The 16096-nt window shown below is 61.0% G+C and overlaps 1 protein-coding gene across 1 annotated transcript in view; it reads right to left on the bottom strand.

The window, feature by feature from the left end:
• Positions 1-16096, bottom strand: part of LPCAT1 (lysophosphatidylcholine acyltransferase 1) — a 44002-nt gene that overhangs the window by 11452 nt on the left and 16454 nt on the right. The window contains exons 2-7 of the mRNA XM_079143499.1: positions 14492-14634; positions 12083-12297; positions 6731-6843; positions 5542-5602; positions 2588-2646; positions 574-608 (exon numbers count right to left, since the gene is read on the bottom strand). Of these exons, the coding sequence (XP_078999625.1) occupies positions 574-608; positions 2588-2646; positions 5542-5602; positions 6731-6843; positions 12083-12297; positions 14492-14634 (626 nt within the window). The remainder of the gene's footprint in view (positions 1-573; positions 609-2587; positions 2647-5541; positions 5603-6730; positions 6844-12082; positions 12298-14491; positions 14635-16096) is intronic.

Genomic DNA, 16096 nt, shown 5'->3' with positions numbered 1-16096 from the left:
GCCCGAGAAGGGCTGACACCTGACCTGTCACCTCCCTAGCATTCTGTCCAGGGACCTTGGCAAGGCCTGGAGAATGCCCAGTCCTGGGCACCACCAGCCACCTCCTCCCTCCAAACACCAGCTCACACACGAGTGTGCTGGAGGAGCCTGCACCTGGGCTCCCCCAGCTCCTCTCACTCTGTACAGCTGTCAATCACTGGGTGGCTGTCCCAGGGGTCAGGGATGGCAATCCCAGAGAGCCTCCCTCCTCCAGCGCTACCCAGCTGCATGCCTGACCAAAGTGCCCACCTGAACATGGGCCCACCGGGTGGACGGTGGCTACTGAGCTGACGACGCGGGATGGAACGGAAGAGCTCAGTTACCTTCCCGAAGGTGCTGAAGCCGAGGAACTCTAAGTCCCTGGGTCAGGCATGCTGGGAGGGGGCCTCATGGGGACATTAGCTCCCACAGTGGGCTGGACTGACTGCTGCCAAATGGCAGCTTTCACGTTTGCAAAAGCACGCAGGCACAGAGGGGCTACCAGGGCCCGTCTCCACAGAGCCACGGGACAAACGAGGGTGTGGGGAGACTCACGCTCTGGGTCCTCGCCACGTCCAGGTGATGGTGTCCTGAGGCACAGGAGGAAGAGACAGGTCAGGCCTGCAGCCAGGTGCCATGATCTGCCCCCAAGCCCGCCTGGCAGTGCCACAGACTCGCCTCCTCCCGCTGAACTCAGCCCCACCCCTGGTCCCTGAGGACTCGCGCCCCACAAACACCCAGCTTTCCTCTTGGCAACAAGGCTCAAGTCCAGTGCCTGCCTCAGCCCAGCCGGTTCCTTTCTTGGCCTCTCCAGCTCCGGGCGCGTCCTGACCTTCAGCAGCAGCATGGGGCTACTGCGTTGGCTGGCCCTCTCCAGTACACTCTCACAGGCCCCACGGCCTCCCTCCAGCACCGGTCCTGCCCACACTGACCTGCCCACGCTGGACCTCCCTCGCAGGTCCGCCCACACCTGGCTGCGGGTGCTGTCGGCAGCTTTGTTCCCATGCTGCACCCACACTGTGACTCCCCAGCACAGACATGCTCCCTGGGTCAGTCCCTGGCTGGGGACTGACCACCTGTCCTGACCCTGGCCGCCTCGGGACCTGGCTGTCCCATCGGTGTGTACCATCTGTGCGCTTTCAGAAGCCCCCTAGCCCCAGCTCTGCCAGTCACTGCCTGGGAGGCTCCAGGAGCCGCTGGCTCCTACGCTGGTGCCAGTCAACTCGTGTGGTCGATCCTCTCCTCGCCCGCCTGCCCCCTCCTGCCCAGCCCGGCTCCTCCACGCAGACCACGGGGTCTTCCTGCAGCTGAGCAGCTGAAGGAACAGGGCTCGGATGCACATGTGAGCCGGGGAGTCAGCTGCACTGAGGCAGGCTTGCCCGGGGGACCCTGGTCTGCACACATGGGGTGCCTGGCTCTCAGGACCGGTGGGCAGAAAAGGACTCTTCCCAGCTCCTGTGACCTGTGAGGAACGGCTGAGGCTCAGCTCCAGGGACTGCCATTTTGCTAACTGGCTGCTTGGATGGCCTGCACTGGCCCTGTCCACGTCTTCCCCCAGGGCAGCACACAGGCTGTGGAGTGGGGCCGCGCCCTGTGCCCACGTGGTCTGCGTTTCTGCCCCACGGCCCATGGGGTCCTGGGCCACAGGTTTCTCTCCTGGGAGTGCTCCTCTGTGGCACAGGACAATCCACACAGGAAGTGCTCCCTGCAGTCAATCTGCACACACAAGAAGTGCTCCCTGCAGAGAGCCAGCACACCTCTAGGGAGGTCGACTCCCCAAAACACCTGCAGAGCCCACGCACACTCCGGACCACAGAAGCTCACGAGGCGCGAGGACACCTGTCCCGAGGGGTCACAGCAGAAGTGCAGGTGCGGCAGGCCTGAGGAACATCTGCGGGGGCATCAGGCGCCTGGGGAGGGCGCAGCTGGGCTGGCACTAGCTCCTTCAGGCTCTTCCCAGGGGGGGTCCCCAAGGTCACCCAGAAGCCCCAGGACTCCTCTTATGTTTTCTTAAACAAGGGATACTTCAGCGTGGACAGAGGCACGGCAAAGGCACGGCACTGCACAGCCACCGAGCCCCTAGCCTGCCAGCAGTGAGATGTTCCTAATTTTTTTTTTTTTTGGTGGTGCTGGGGATTGAACCCAGGGCTCCGTGCTTGCAAGGCGAGTACTCTACCAACTGAGCTATATCCCCAGCCCAGATGTCCCTAATTTTAAAGTTGCCCGAATGTGAGTTTGCAGGGGGAGAGGGCCTCTCATCAAGCGTCAGGGCGAGCCACACGGGGAAGAGGCCACCGCTTCCTGACCTGCGAGTGCGACTTGATGCACCACCCCAGGGATATTCTGGAACTCGGGCTCATCAGCAGTGCAGGTGCCGACAGACTCACATCGGGAACCCAGTGTGAGCCAGTTCTGCCCTCTGGGCCGTGGCCATGCAGGGGAGTGTGTGGAGCTCCATCCACCAGGTCGGGTGGACATGGGGTGCAGAGAAATGGCCACAGAGGTGCACCTGGACGCTGCAGTCTCGTCCTGCACAGTGCACACCACCAGCTCAGGAAACAGCACTCACCAGTTTGTTAGGGTATCGTAGCACCACAGGCTGGACGGGAACGCCAGGGATGAACGCACCTGCCAGGAAAGGACAGCAGTCTCACTGCTGGGCAGCGGGGCCTGGTTCAAACCAGCCTCCCACCAGGCCTTCCAGTGGGCAAGGGCTCTCTAACCAGGGCCACGTCTGCAAGGACCCAGGGAGCCTCGAGGGTCTCAGCACTAGCACAGAGGCAGGTGGCCGAGCGTGTCTGGCCTTCACCTCCAGGCGTGGCCGGTCCCTCTCCTGAAAGTGAGCAGCCCGGAAGCATCCTGGGAGGCAAGGCCTCCTGTGCTTAGGGCAGACCCTGGTGCTGCCTGGCCCTGAGGCCTGCAGGAGTGCCGCGGGGACACCACCCCCTGTGCACCGTGTCCTCTGGTGACGGCACGCTCCACAAGTTGCTTCAGGAAGTTTGATCCCTACCTTGATTTCTATTTAAAGCTATTAAACACCCTAGGTGTCAGGAGTACCCAGGGAGAAGGCCCAGATGGACGTCCCAGGAGGACACAGTGGCCTGCCTCCAGGGGCCCTCCCATTCGCCGGCTCAGGCATTTGGGGCTGGTCTTGGCTTGGGCTTCTGCATGGCTCCTTACACACAGGGCTGCCCCGACATGGTCTTGAGGTTACTCTTCCTTCCCTGGTGGCTGACCAGTGTCAGGACTGTCCCGCCTCATGCAGGACATCCACCTGCAACCCGTGTCTGGCCTTTGCCTCAGGCCCTGGTCTGACATCTGGGATCCCTTTCCCTGTGGGCTGAGCAGCAGACAGGAACACAGCTCACCTGCCATTTCTGTGTGCCTGGATGGTGGGTTGGTCCTGCGCCAGGAGAGGGGAGGGACATGGCAGGGCCAGACAGACCTCGGCTCAAACCCTGCACTGGCCCCTGGCAGAGGAGCCTGGATCCCTCAGAAGTACTTGCTGGTGAAAGCAGTCCTACCTCATGGAACTGAGCGTGGGGCATGGCATTTGCTGTCCCGGCTCAGGGACCATCTTGGCCGTGTGTACTGTGTCGTCATTATAACTCAGAAATAACCAAAGGAAAGAACCTTGGTTTCAAGTTCCATATGTCCGTTTTGGAACGCAGGCAAAATGTGCATTTGGACGTGGGGGTCAGGTGAGGGTAGACATGGACAGAATCAGACCTTTGGGCTGGCAGAGCTGCCTTGCACGAGATGCCTGTCCTGAGCCCTTGAGGTGGACACCAGCTGGGGGCAGCTCCTCCCAGGTTTCAGGACCCATAGGCAACCTGGGGTCCAGCAAGCACTCGCGCTGGCTGGAGGCCCCTGAGTCCACCTGGCTGAGCCCTAGCGGGGTCAGAGAGGCCACCAGGAAGCCGCTGTCACTCCAGATGCCGCCACCATAGGGTGCCGGGTCTCATGCCCCAGAGGCACAGGGACCCTCACTGAGCCTAGAGGACAGACTCCCTTCCTGGAAACTCCACTCACAAGCCTCACCAGGTGATGCCATGACCCACCCTGGCCTGCGAGGTCCTGGGGATGCACTGGAGCCTGCCTGTCCCCGACGCTGTTCCTACCAAGTTGTCTTCATAGAGAACCCCGGGAGTGCTTGCCTGCGCCTGCTGCGTGGGGCTGAGGCATTGACCATGCTCCATCTTCTGGGACGCTGCCACCTTGCTCAGGGGCTTTGCTCTGCTCTATGTCCCAAGTCCTCAAGTGCATGAAGACCAGCTGCCCCTGAAGAGCGATGCTGGTGGCCACTCCTCAAAGTGGGAGACTCCTCTCAGACGGTGCTTCCATGACTGGCTGCCTGCCCCGAGGAACCTGCCCCTTGCACACGCCCTGCGTGGGTGGGACCTGAAACTCACTTTCAGGTCATTCTCTGTCTGTGGTGGCCTTGGGGACACACTAACTGGCCCTGGGGACACAGTCTGGATTATGGGTTGTGTGTGGGGCAGGGGGTTCAGAGTGTGGGGCCTCTCAGGCCCCACATGGGCTGGGGCCAGTCTTCTCCTGGTCCTGGTCCCTAAGTAGAGCACCCCCCAGCCAGGTGTGCCCACTCTGGATCAGAGCAGTGCAGAACACAGCTTTCTGCTCCCTTCACCTGCCTCTGCCCCTGGATCCTGCCCTCTGCTCACGGGGGACAGGACCAGGTGCATCTGAGCAGAGGATGTGATCACACACAGGAACCACGCAGCACAGGCAGACAAGACTGACTCCCACCAGCTAGCTCTCCAGAGAGCAGGGGCAGCTGGGGAGTCTGAAGGCCGGAGAGCACCATGGCCAGCACTGCAGGTGGCACATCCAGGGCCTGAGGCAGCCTGGGACCTGCACACACACCCAGGGTGAACGCAGGTCACCGGGACCACCTGCCTCCTAAATGACCCGCTACGGAGGACACAGGGCTGTGCAGAATGCCAAGCAACTTCGCCAGTGCCAGAGGATCCGCCACCCTCCTGGGGCCACGGCAGGAGACCCCGGTTCTCCTGCATCTGGTGACCCCTCTGGGCAGAAGGGCACAGTCCAGCTGGGGCTCTGAGCAGCTTAGGGTTCTGCCCCTGGGGTTCCCGCGAAGGACAAAGCACAGGTGGGAAGGCACTGCTGGGAGCGGTGGGGCTGCCCGGCCCAGGGTGGGTGGCTGGACCCTCCTGGGAGGCCAGGAGGCCCACTGACTCCAGACCCCTCGCCTGGACCCGAGAGAGGGCAGACACCTGCACCCCGGCCTAAGCCCACCTACTACAGTCTCCCCCAAGCACCCGAGTGGATTTCTAAAACATTGTTCTTCATTTGATTATATTTTCTTTTTTTTTAAAATGGGTGCATTATAATTATCTTGTGACTCAGGGATATTTCTGAGAACTCCAGCATACACAAAAAGAGCAGAAATTTTTATTATCTACATATGACATTACTTAAAAATATTGCTTTAAAGTATACCCCTCCCAGAGAAGAAAGGTTAATAAAATAAAAAACACATACCAGGTTTGAAGGTAATTAAGCAGGTCCTATTTGTACACGTTCCTTCTGGAAAAATCATTATCTTGAAATGAAAAAACAAAGTCAGCACGAAACTAAACACAGTGATTCAGAGAACACAGGTGTCAATCCTTCCCGCCTATTTTCTCTGCCCTGACGCAGTTCGGGCTCTCTAGTTGCATTCAGGTGGAAAGCGAGGCTGTGCAGGGGAAGCACACGCGGGTTCCAGCTCCTGGTTCTGGAGACGTGAAGCCACACAGCAGCTCCTGGAGACGGGTTCCCGAGGGGCCCAACTCACAGGAGAAATCAGATACAACACGTCCTCAGCCTGGAATAAGTGTCCCAGGGAAGGCTGCCATCCTCCTCATGATGAAAAGGTGGAAAGAGCAGAGGCAGACAGCAGGGGGGTACCCAGCTGGAGGCACCCTGGGCGGGGCCCGACACTGAGGAAAGGGCCGGGCAGGCGGGGGAAGCTGGGCCACAGGAAATGCTCACAGAATCCACAGGGAAGGACCCCTGTCCACGCTGGCATTCGGTGATTTATTCATATGACTTGAGCAAATGAAAACCTCCCCACACCTGCAAAGCCAGTGCCTTGCAGCTCAGTCCTGGTCCCCACAGAGGCCTAGCTCAGAGAGGCAGGGAGGCCCTAATGTGTGGGGGTGGCAGCTCAGGCACCCTGGAAGTCATGAGACCCTGTGGGCTGCTAGGCCAGCGACCAGAAGCTGGGGTCCTTGAAATCCCAGCTCCTAACGTTGGATCAACTGACAAGGAAAAACCAGTGCATAGGCCAGACCCAAAGCATCTGAGGGAACAGGGCAGAGCAGGGGTTCAAGGGCTCCTGCACATGTGGCTTAGACCCCAGGCCCCTGTTGTATGCTGAACGGTGTCCCCTAAAAGACCAGCCAGGAGCGGAAGCGCAGCCCAGGGTTCTGGGAGGCAGCCGCCACACTCCGGCAGCTAACACAGAAAGGGTCTGCACCATACCTGCACCACTTACGGTGCAGAACTGTTTTCTTATCTCTTCTCATTTTAAATCCCAGGCACCAAAACCAATAGCAAGCCCTGCAACTGCAAGTACATTCCTGGGTTCACAGACTCACCAGGACAAAACCAAAGCCCAGCACCCAGGAAGAGTGCCCCTGCTCACATGCCTTGGAAACCCCGTCCAGACACAAGCAGACAGCATTACCTGTGGCCACTTGCCGCCCGACTGTGCCCGTCTCCTGATTTCTTCCACTGTCTTCCTGCGAGAGTCCTGGTCTGACCGAGACACGAACACAGGCCGGATGTACCTGATCAGAGCTGGAGGAGTTGGCCGTGGAGTCAGTGAGTGGCCTGGACACAGTGGGATGGGGGCAGGTCCCATGGTACCCTGATACCCACAGGCTGCCCAGGGGCTGGCAGGGAGCAATCCGGAGAGACACGAACCTCCCCCAAACTTACCCCGGTAGGAAGCCTGCAACCCACAAGGCTACAAGCACAAGAGTTCCCAGGACATGACCCAGGACGGGGAGCAAGGGCAGAAGATTGGCCTGCCAACAGCAGGAAGTTTGGGGTCACCCTATTAGCAGAGCAGGGGTTCAAGGGCTCCTGCACATGTGGCTTAGACCCCAGGCCCCTGTTGTATGCTGAACGGTGTCCCCTAAAAGACCAGCTGAACCCTAAGTCAGCTGAATGTGACCCTGAGTGGAAACAGGTTTGCAGGTTAACAGGAGGTCACAGGCCTATAGGGTCCTATCCAAGGACTGCTCTCCTATCAGGAAAACAGGGGCAGGGAGAGGAGCCCCTGGAGGGGCAGAGCTGGGTGAAGCAGCTGCCAGCCGAGGCGTGCCCAGATTGCAGCAGCCCCAGGGTTTGCAGCTGCCAGAACCTGGGCATCTGGCTTCCAGGTGTAAGAGGCGCCCCGTGTCTCAGCAGCCCCACAAATGCACAGCCTGGTCTGACCACTGCAGCATGGGCCCCCACTGGGTGGGGCAGGTGTGGCCTGAGGCCCACAGCGGGAAGGACCACACTCAGCAGAAAGTGATGGCCCCACGAGAGCACCAGCTCTGCTGTAAGGGGCTTCACAGTTGGGGGCGCTTCTTGGAAATCACTGCAGAAGCAGACAGGATGACTGTTCCCAGGCACGGCTCCATCTGAGAAGAGGGCAGGCCATGCCACAGCACAGCTGTTCCCTGCCCCGTCCCGTGGGCCACTCTCGTCCCCCTGGCCCCCTGGGCTCGTGGATCACCCCTCCCCCGTCCCGTGGGCCACCTCACCCCCCTGGCCCTCATGTGCTTGTGGACTGCCCCTCCCCCATCCCTGGCCCCCTGGGCACACCACCGGCCTCAGCCCTGCTGGGCCCAGACTCAGCCTTGGGTCCTCTGCTCAGCCTCGGTACTGTAAAGCACAGTATTTCACGACTTCTTTCTTGGAGGTCTTCCAAAGAGCAAAGACAAAGTTTACTGAACGAGAAGAAAATCCCACTGAGCTTGCAGTCACCGGCTGGTCCCTGGAGCTTCTGCACAGCTGGAGACATGTGGGTCTCAATGGTCCTGTTTTCCACATCTTGAGTCACTTGGCTGTGCCGATAACCTGGGACCCACTCATCCTGACCAGCTGCGACTCCAGCCAGTCGTGGGTAGGAGAATAAAGGAAGAGGACAATGGAGGGGTGATGTGAGTAGGAAGGAAGGGGTCCTGTGGCTTCGTCCCCCAGTCTTCCCGAGGCAAGCCCGAGATCTTCCCAGAGGCACGCCAGGGCTCTGGACACAGCGCCTCCCGTCCTGTGGGTGCAGCTGGGTTTCAGAATTCTCCTTTTCTGTCTTGAATGCCAAGGAGGGCATTCCCCAGCTCTCAGCCTGGTGCCAGGAGGCGCGGGAGGAGGGGTGCTCGAGGAGTCGTCACTGGGTGGAGCTTCGCCAGCACGCTCCAGAGGGCAGAGCAGCTGGGTGGGCGTGCCTGCCTGGGCAGGACCCTCTCCTGCCTGTGCACGGACAGGGCCAGGACGGCGTACTCTGACTGGAGGCTTCCTAAATGGACAGGCATGTGCAGAGGACGCCCAGGAAGCAGAGAGCAAGGACGTCCCTGGTTGGTGGCTCTCACCAGGACTGGTGGCTCTAGAGAGTACAAGCTCAGAATAGTCAAACTCATCTTTTCAACAGAGTTGTGGGCTGTCCAGGGTCCAGGAGGGGCTGAAGCTGTACAAGCTGGCACCCCAGTGAGGTGGCTGAGCTCTGCAGTCGGTGGCTCCCCGGTTCCTGCATTGCCAAGCGCCCTCCTGACACATCGACCCTCGCAGCCAGCGAGGGGTGGAGTGTGGGCTGGACTATGTTTCAATTCTAATTCACATTTCTCTTTACTTACTTGTTTAGTCTGGCTCTGCTACCTACATTGGCTTTGAAACCCTGGCCAAGAGATCCTCCGGCCTCAGCGTCTTCAGTAGCATGCCACCATGCCTGGCTCCTTAACATTTTTAATAGTTATTTGTCACTATCTTTCACTCCTTGGTCTCTGCATTGTCCACAAAATAATGGAGAAATGCATAGGAAGGACTTGCACAGGGGACAGGGTAAAGATGGCTCCTCCTGATAGGGCGGGTGCCTGGAGTTAGGACGGGACACCTGCCCGCCCCCACGCTGACTCCGGGCCTGCACCTGGGTGTGGACGGGCAGGCACCATCTGCCATATGCTCAAAGCCCAGGTGTGCGTGCATGCTGGCGCGGCGATGTCCCCTGACCCAGTCTTTCCCTGGAAATGCCAGCAACCCGCAGCCTGAGGCCTTGATAGGAAGACCACTCAGAACAAACGCCACCTTGGCAGACCCAGCGTGGCCTTCTGGCCCCCTGCAGGGACCACACCCTGAGGGGCTCAGGAAGGCCTGTTGGAGTTATCAGAGTAAACTGCAAATTAGCACATTATCGTAATCTACCTGGCTTTCTGGAATTCCAGGGAACCTAAGACTTCCCAGGTACTTGGTATGTTATACTCTACTGGAGAGCCAGGCTGGGGGCTGGTCTCACCTGCACGGCCCACGGCCGCAGGCATCTTGAACCTCCCTCCAGGCCTCACTCAGGGTAGCTGCCCCTGGTTTTGCCCTGTGACTGACATGGATCCACTGACCTGTGACACCTCCCAGGCATAGGCCTGTGCAGTCTGACCAGCCACCCCATGCTGGCCTCTCCATTGGACCAGCTGCCTGGAAAGGCAAGGTGAAACCAAAATGAGTGTAACAGAGACAGAAGCCGCATCTCTGGCTCAGGACGAGCTGCCGTGAAGCCATGGTGCAGCTCAGCCCCTGGGGCTCCTCGGACACTGACTCTCAGTTGCGGTTTGTGGTGCAGGAATTTGTCCTTGATTCCTCCAGTCTCCAAACAAGTGCCCATGCCACTGGCCACATGCGTCCCCAAATCCACTGTGTGAGGATGTGGCCTTGTCCCTTTGAGAAACAGGGTTCTGGCTGCAGCTTTGGGGTGGAGCAGCTCGCAGGGCCACAGACGTAGTGAGAGTTAGGAGGATCTGAGCGTCGCCAGGGGCTTTGTAGTCTCCTGCCTGGGTCCCGTGTCTCCTCCCCACGGCTGAGGGTTGGCTCAACTACCTCAGGGAAAGAAGGCGGACGGGGTCTAACAGGAGGCCCGCCATCATTGTGGTGCCCACAAGCACAGGTGTGTGCCCACCGGGTCTGCCCACCCTCAGCAGCACCTCCAGGAGGCAGACCAACAGCACCAATCCCATCAGTGACCAGCCAATGGAACAGCAAGGGCTGGGAGCAACTCCAGGTCCTGCTCTGCCCTGTCCCCATGAGGCCAGAGCGGAGCCCCTGAGGTTCCAGGCCCAGGGAGGTGGGCTGGCTCCAAGCACAGCTCAGAAACATGGGCCAGGACCCGTCCATGCCCTCCCTGCAGGTGCTCCCGGAACCTCGCAGGCCAGCGGCGGAAGGCGCGCAGTCCACCCTGGAGCCCCACACGCCTGTCTCCATGAGGACTGCCTGGCGACCGAGAGCCAGCACGCAAGCCCCGCCGGACCAGCAGGGCAGGCTGCAGAGGAGGACGCTGCCCGCACTGTCTGCTGCCTGTTGTCCACTCCAGTGTCCACTCACCTGGACGCAGGTGATGGCGTCGTCCCGCTCCTCCCAGAAAGGGACTCACCGCCCTGACCAGCATCCCACCCCAAACTCTCCCCCAGGCCTGGAAACCCGTGGCACTACCCCATGGCTCCCGGGGGTGGGAGGACGTGCCCGCTGCAGCGCCAACACCACCCTAGGAGCAGGGCCCCTGCTGCCCTGCTGGGCCCACGGTCCTCCCTCCCTCCTGCAGGTCAGCACCCCAGCCTCGGTCTTCTGTGTCTCTGATGTCCACTCAGGGACACGCTACTCCAGAAGAGCACCCCAGCTGGTGGCGAAGGATCAAGGTACAGATGTGGCCTCCCCTGGGCAGGAGGGCAGCTGGGCTGGGGCCTCCCATGGGTCCTGGTGCCGGCAGGGCCCTTAGGCCCTGGGGCTCGGCAGGTTTTCCCTCTGTAACTCGGGGCCAGCGGGCTGTCTGGATTCCTGACTGCTGAGCGGCCGTGCTGTGGGCTAGTGGGGCCCCTGAAGCTGTGTCCAGGTCCCACCCCAGAACCTGCGCACGTAGCTTTCCATGGAAGGAAGGTCTTTGCAGGTACGGCAGTTAAGGCTCTCAAGACAAGGTCACCCGGGTCACCCAGCACGAGTGCCCTTACAAGAGACCACAGAGCAGGGACAGGAGAGAAGCCCGAGGGACCAGGCACTGAGGCTGCAGTAACCGGGCCATACACCCAAGGGAGCCGGAGGAGCGGAGGGCCTCCCCTGGACCTGGGAGGGAGCAGGGCCTGTCCTCGGTGGTGTGACTTTCAGCCAGCCCCAGCGGTGACAGAAAGGCCTTCTGTTAGGTTGAGCCACGAGCCTTGGCGGTCGGCTCAGCAGCCTACCACACTGGTGCTCAGCGTGCCACGGTAGGCACCAACTGCCTACTGCCTGCCCAGGACACTGACTTCTACCTGCAGGAGAGCCTGGACGCCCATGCTGCAGAAGCCCGCCCTTGAGGGCACCAGCCCGTCACACTGAACCCAAGGAGCCCATAGCACAAGGGGGTGGTGGGGGGCAAGGAAGGAGCAGGGGCTTCCCAGGCCACAGGGAGGGGGCGGCTGCAGTCCTGAGGGCTTCACTCTCGCTCTCCTGGGTGGGGGCTCACTCCTGGAGGGGAGATTCACTCAGCAGGAGGACTCACTCCTAGGTGGGCTCACTCAGGAGGAGAAGGACTCACTCCTAGGTGGACTCACTCAGGAGGAGGAGGACTCACTCCTAGGTGGACTCACTCAGGAGGAGGAGGACTCACTCCTAGGTGGACTCACTCAGCAGAAGGAGGACCCACTCCTAGGTGGACTCACTCAGGAGGAGGAGGACCCACTCCTAGGTGGACTCACTCAGGAGGAGGAGGACTCACTCCTGGGTGGACTCCCTCAGCCGGAAGGAATTCACTCCTAGCTGGGGGCTCACTCCTGGGCAGGGTCCCAGGGCTCTGCCCAGTCCCTCAGGGTGCACTCACTTCCCCAGATTGGGATGTCTCTGCTCTCCGCTTTCATCACGATGGAGGACATGGTCATGGTGACAGGGATGGCGTCGAAGTAGGACGAATGTGGAGCCAGCGTGAGGATGGCGGCCTCCGTGGGCAGTGCTCGCTGACCCTTCACCACCACGTGGTGGAAGCCGCCGGCAAACCACATGGTGCGCATGATGGCCTTGAGGAGCAGGTCCACCACCCTGCAAGAGAGGTGCCGTGTCACGCAGGAGGTGTGGGTGCTCCGGGAAGGGTGCTGGGCCTGGCTAGGCCTCCAAGCCTGCGGCAGCTTCCGAGGGGTCCCCAGCTGTCGGCCTTCCCTTCACTCCCCTGCGACAACTGATGTTTCCATCCTGTCCACCACCGATTGGGATGGAAGACCTTACACCCCAAACTCAGCAGTCCACCAGACGGCCTTCTGTTGTGTCCAAGTGGAGGAAGCCACCTAGCACATGAAACACCTAGCACGTGAAACACCTAGCACGTGAAAACGTGGAGTGGACCAGGGCTGGGCTGGGTGTGGCCACCTCACCTCTGGTCCTGGAGCCAGGCCTGGCGCTGTCCCGTAAGCTGCTTCTGCTAGAAGCAAAGTGGCAGGAAGGCAGCAGACAGTGGGAAGCAGCCTGGACCAGGGAGCTCGTTCCCCACTGGATCACGAGTGGAGCAATCCCACTGTTTGCCATGAGCCCTCCCTGTGGAGTCATCAGCGAGGCACCCAGTAGGAGGGTCTGAGCTGCGCACGCCTGGGCCAGGGCTCCCCCAGAAGGAGCTGGGCCTGCTGGGACAAGCACTGAGTGCTGACCAGACTGGGTAAGATCCCTGCACAGAAAATGAGAGCCCAAAACCCTCCTTGCACACACACACACACCTGCATATACAGACATGCTCCTGCACACACACACACACCCCTGCACACACACTCACACAGGAGGAGCCTCAGGCTCCACACACCCAGACACCAAAGCTCTCAGGAAACTGACGCCACAGGAATCTCACACCGTTCTGCCGTGAAGCACTCTGCACGTGCGTGTCTCGTGCAGACAGCACCCCTGGAGCAAGGCTGGCTGAAAGCAGAGCTACTGGAGGATAAGAAGAGCCACCAGGCCACACGGGACCCCAGCAACAGCTGCCAGGGGGTGCTGGCGTGAGGAGAGGCGTCCTCGGGCCTCCCACCGGTGCGCAGGACGCTGGCCAGCGGGGCCTCACCAACAAGTGGAGAGCTGTGCCGGTTTGTCTGGACCTGTTCTGCCTCATTGTATCTGATACCAAGTTCACTTTCTGGGGTCGAGTGTTTAAAGGATGTCAAGCCAGAGTGTGCTCTTCACAGAGGACTAGAAAACCCTAAGAAGCACGGGCCGTGGTGCCTGTGAGCAGCACAGCTGCTTCCAGCAGAGCTCGGCGCTTGGGGCCGGTGGTGGCAGTGCAGCCTGTGGCCCTCCTGACACCACCACCACGTCCCCACCTTGACCTGCCAAGATGCTCACAGCAGAGGCGCTGGCGTGGGGCTCTGAGGACTGGGGACTTAAGTGACACTAAGAAGTGTGTTCTCCACGGTCTACGCTGGGTCTTTCTGGGACGGACCACAATTTGCGCACTAGGCTGAGGCTTGTTTCTATCCAGTGCTGAAAGGCAAGGGCCAGCCTGGGTCTATGCGGCACAGCAAGGACCCAACCTGCAGAGATGGTGCCTGGCGCACAGCCTCGGAGCCTGGGCTGGCCCGAGGTTCTGCACAAGGCCAGGGCTGTGCTGGCTGTCTGTGGTCAGTCGGAACCTCTGGTCTTCACTGGACTTACAGGATGTGTTACTTTCAGCCCACTCCCAGTGAGCCCAGGTCGGCAGGCTGTGCCCGGGACCGTCTGCCTCCATGGCTGCTGCACTCATGCCTGGCAACGGCCCCTCCTGGTCCATGGCACAAGTCCAAGATCCAGGCGGGAGGCCTGCCTGGGCGGGAGGCCTGGGTCACTGTGTCACAGGTGGAGTCTGTTTGGAGCTGAGGGTCCAGGGAGAGATTCCCAATGGCAGAGCCAGAGCGGGTGACGGTGGCTGAGGAACCTTCAACCTCAGTCTGTGGGCAACAAGGACTCGCGGCAGGTTCTGCAGCAGAGGAGGCCCCGCTACAGTCGTGAAGGATCTGTGCTCGGGGATGAGGAACAGTGGCCACATGGCCCACAGAACCCTGAAGAAGCAGCCTTAGAGCAGAACCAGGGCAGGGGCGCACAGGAAACGGTAAGTCTTAAAGGAAGAAGCGGGAGGCTGGCATGACCTGGAGGGCAGCCCTGGGGAGGTGGGCTTAGAAGGGAAGAGGGAGGGTCCACACGGGAAGGGCGAAGCTGCTGGGACAGCTGGCACGGCCATCCATGGTGCGCCCCACACAGAACTCCGCCAAGAGCTGCCTACCTCCGCCACAAGGCCAGGGGCTGCTCGGGCTCCTTCTCAGCAGGTCCCAGTGAGGCCACAAGTGCGAAGGGCCAGGCCAGCAGCATCATGAAGGCAGCAACCAGGAGGCGGATGGGGAACAGCGTCAGCGTCATGAAGGCCACCTGGGGAGGGAGAGACACGTGGAGACACTGGCCTGCCTGGAGCCCCCATCGCACCTCCTGAGCCACGTGGGGACACACAGCGGGGCCCTCCCTGCACCTGCAGCAGCTGCTCCGACCAGGGCCCCAGCAGAGGCCCCCAGAGAGGGTCAGGGCGGCACCCACGGCCTCCTCGCTGTCCTGGATCCTGCACGGGACCCAGCAGCGAGCTGGCACCATGGGCCAACTGAGGCAGCAGGGCGCTGGATGGAGGGTGGCCACGTAGGAAGACGGGCCGGCCACGGGCTTGGGAGGCAGGAGCTGGCCTTGAATCTGGACAGTGGAGGCCATGGGTTAGGAAGTCAAGGGCCTCAGGTCAGGAAGATGCCGCAGGAGACAGGCTGGGCTCGTCACCTGTTTTCACAGTGGCTCGGACATCAGGGCACACTGCACATCGGGGCACTGGACTTAGTGTCCATCTACCCAATCTGCATCAAGGGCTCATGTTCACGTGTGGCCATGGCTGCCCGCTGGGCGGTGCTGCAGCACAAGCCTTCTTCGCCCCGGGCAACGGCGTTGCAACCCCCCAGGACACAGCCCTTCACACCCCAAGGATGCTGGTGGTGGGCTGGTGATCGCCCCTAACCAGGAGCGGGTCTGGGACTTGAGTTGTCATGTGGCTCTGGAGGCGCTGGATTTAGCGACCCTGCCTGCTGCGTCCGGGGCACCTGTGTTTGCTGTCACCAACTCGGCTACCGTGACACATGCGCACACAGCGCCCTAAGTGGCCGACCTGGGGCTGATCCCCACCTGTTCCCAGGCAGTGACATGACCTCCTGTCACCGCCTCCTCTCCTGGTGAGGTCTCCCGCGAGCACCCTGTCCCCGTCCCTGTGGGACCTCTGCTGCTCTGTGGTTCCTGGATGGCTGCAGGCCTGCAGTCTGCTTTTCTTGAGTAGACCTTGGTGTGTCTGCGAGGAGACCCTTCCCAGCCCCCAGCAGGTCTCGCTCACCTGAGGTGCTGCTCTCACTTCCTGCAGCCAACTGTGGTCCAACAAGTAACCATGGTGAGTCTCACACCTGTGCCCCAGCCCCTGCACACTCCCCTCTGTCCCCTCAGGTGGGGCCAGCCAGGTAAGTGCCACTGCCTGAAGTCTCTGAGGGCCGCTGGCCATCCGAGGGCACCTCGGGCGGGGGCTCAGGGGCTTACATAGTGCGCCCCCTCATGGAAGCACACCATGGGCCCCTCACGGGTGCGAGGACAGCAGGATACGTGCCAAGTTCACACTAGCTTATCAACCAAGCCTCACCCAGGAAGGCAGAGCGGGGGTCACAGCACCTGCAGGGCCCGGTCCAACCTGTGACCCAGGCATGACCAAGCCCAAGGCGTCACACGGCCAGGATGGCGGGATGCGTGCAGGGCGCGGGCCACCGAGCGCCCCCAGGCTTCCAGCACCACTGTGTCTTTCATGGCTCTTCAGCTCCTG

This window comes from Sciurus vulgaris (genome assembly GCF_902686455.1).
Source record: "Sciurus vulgaris genome assembly, chromosome: 6".
NCBI lineage: Eukaryota > Metazoa > Chordata > Mammalia > Rodentia > Sciuridae > Sciurus > Sciurus vulgaris.
The sequence above is the reverse complement of the archived record's forward strand: the minus strand, read 5'-3'. Positions and strand labels throughout refer to the sequence as shown.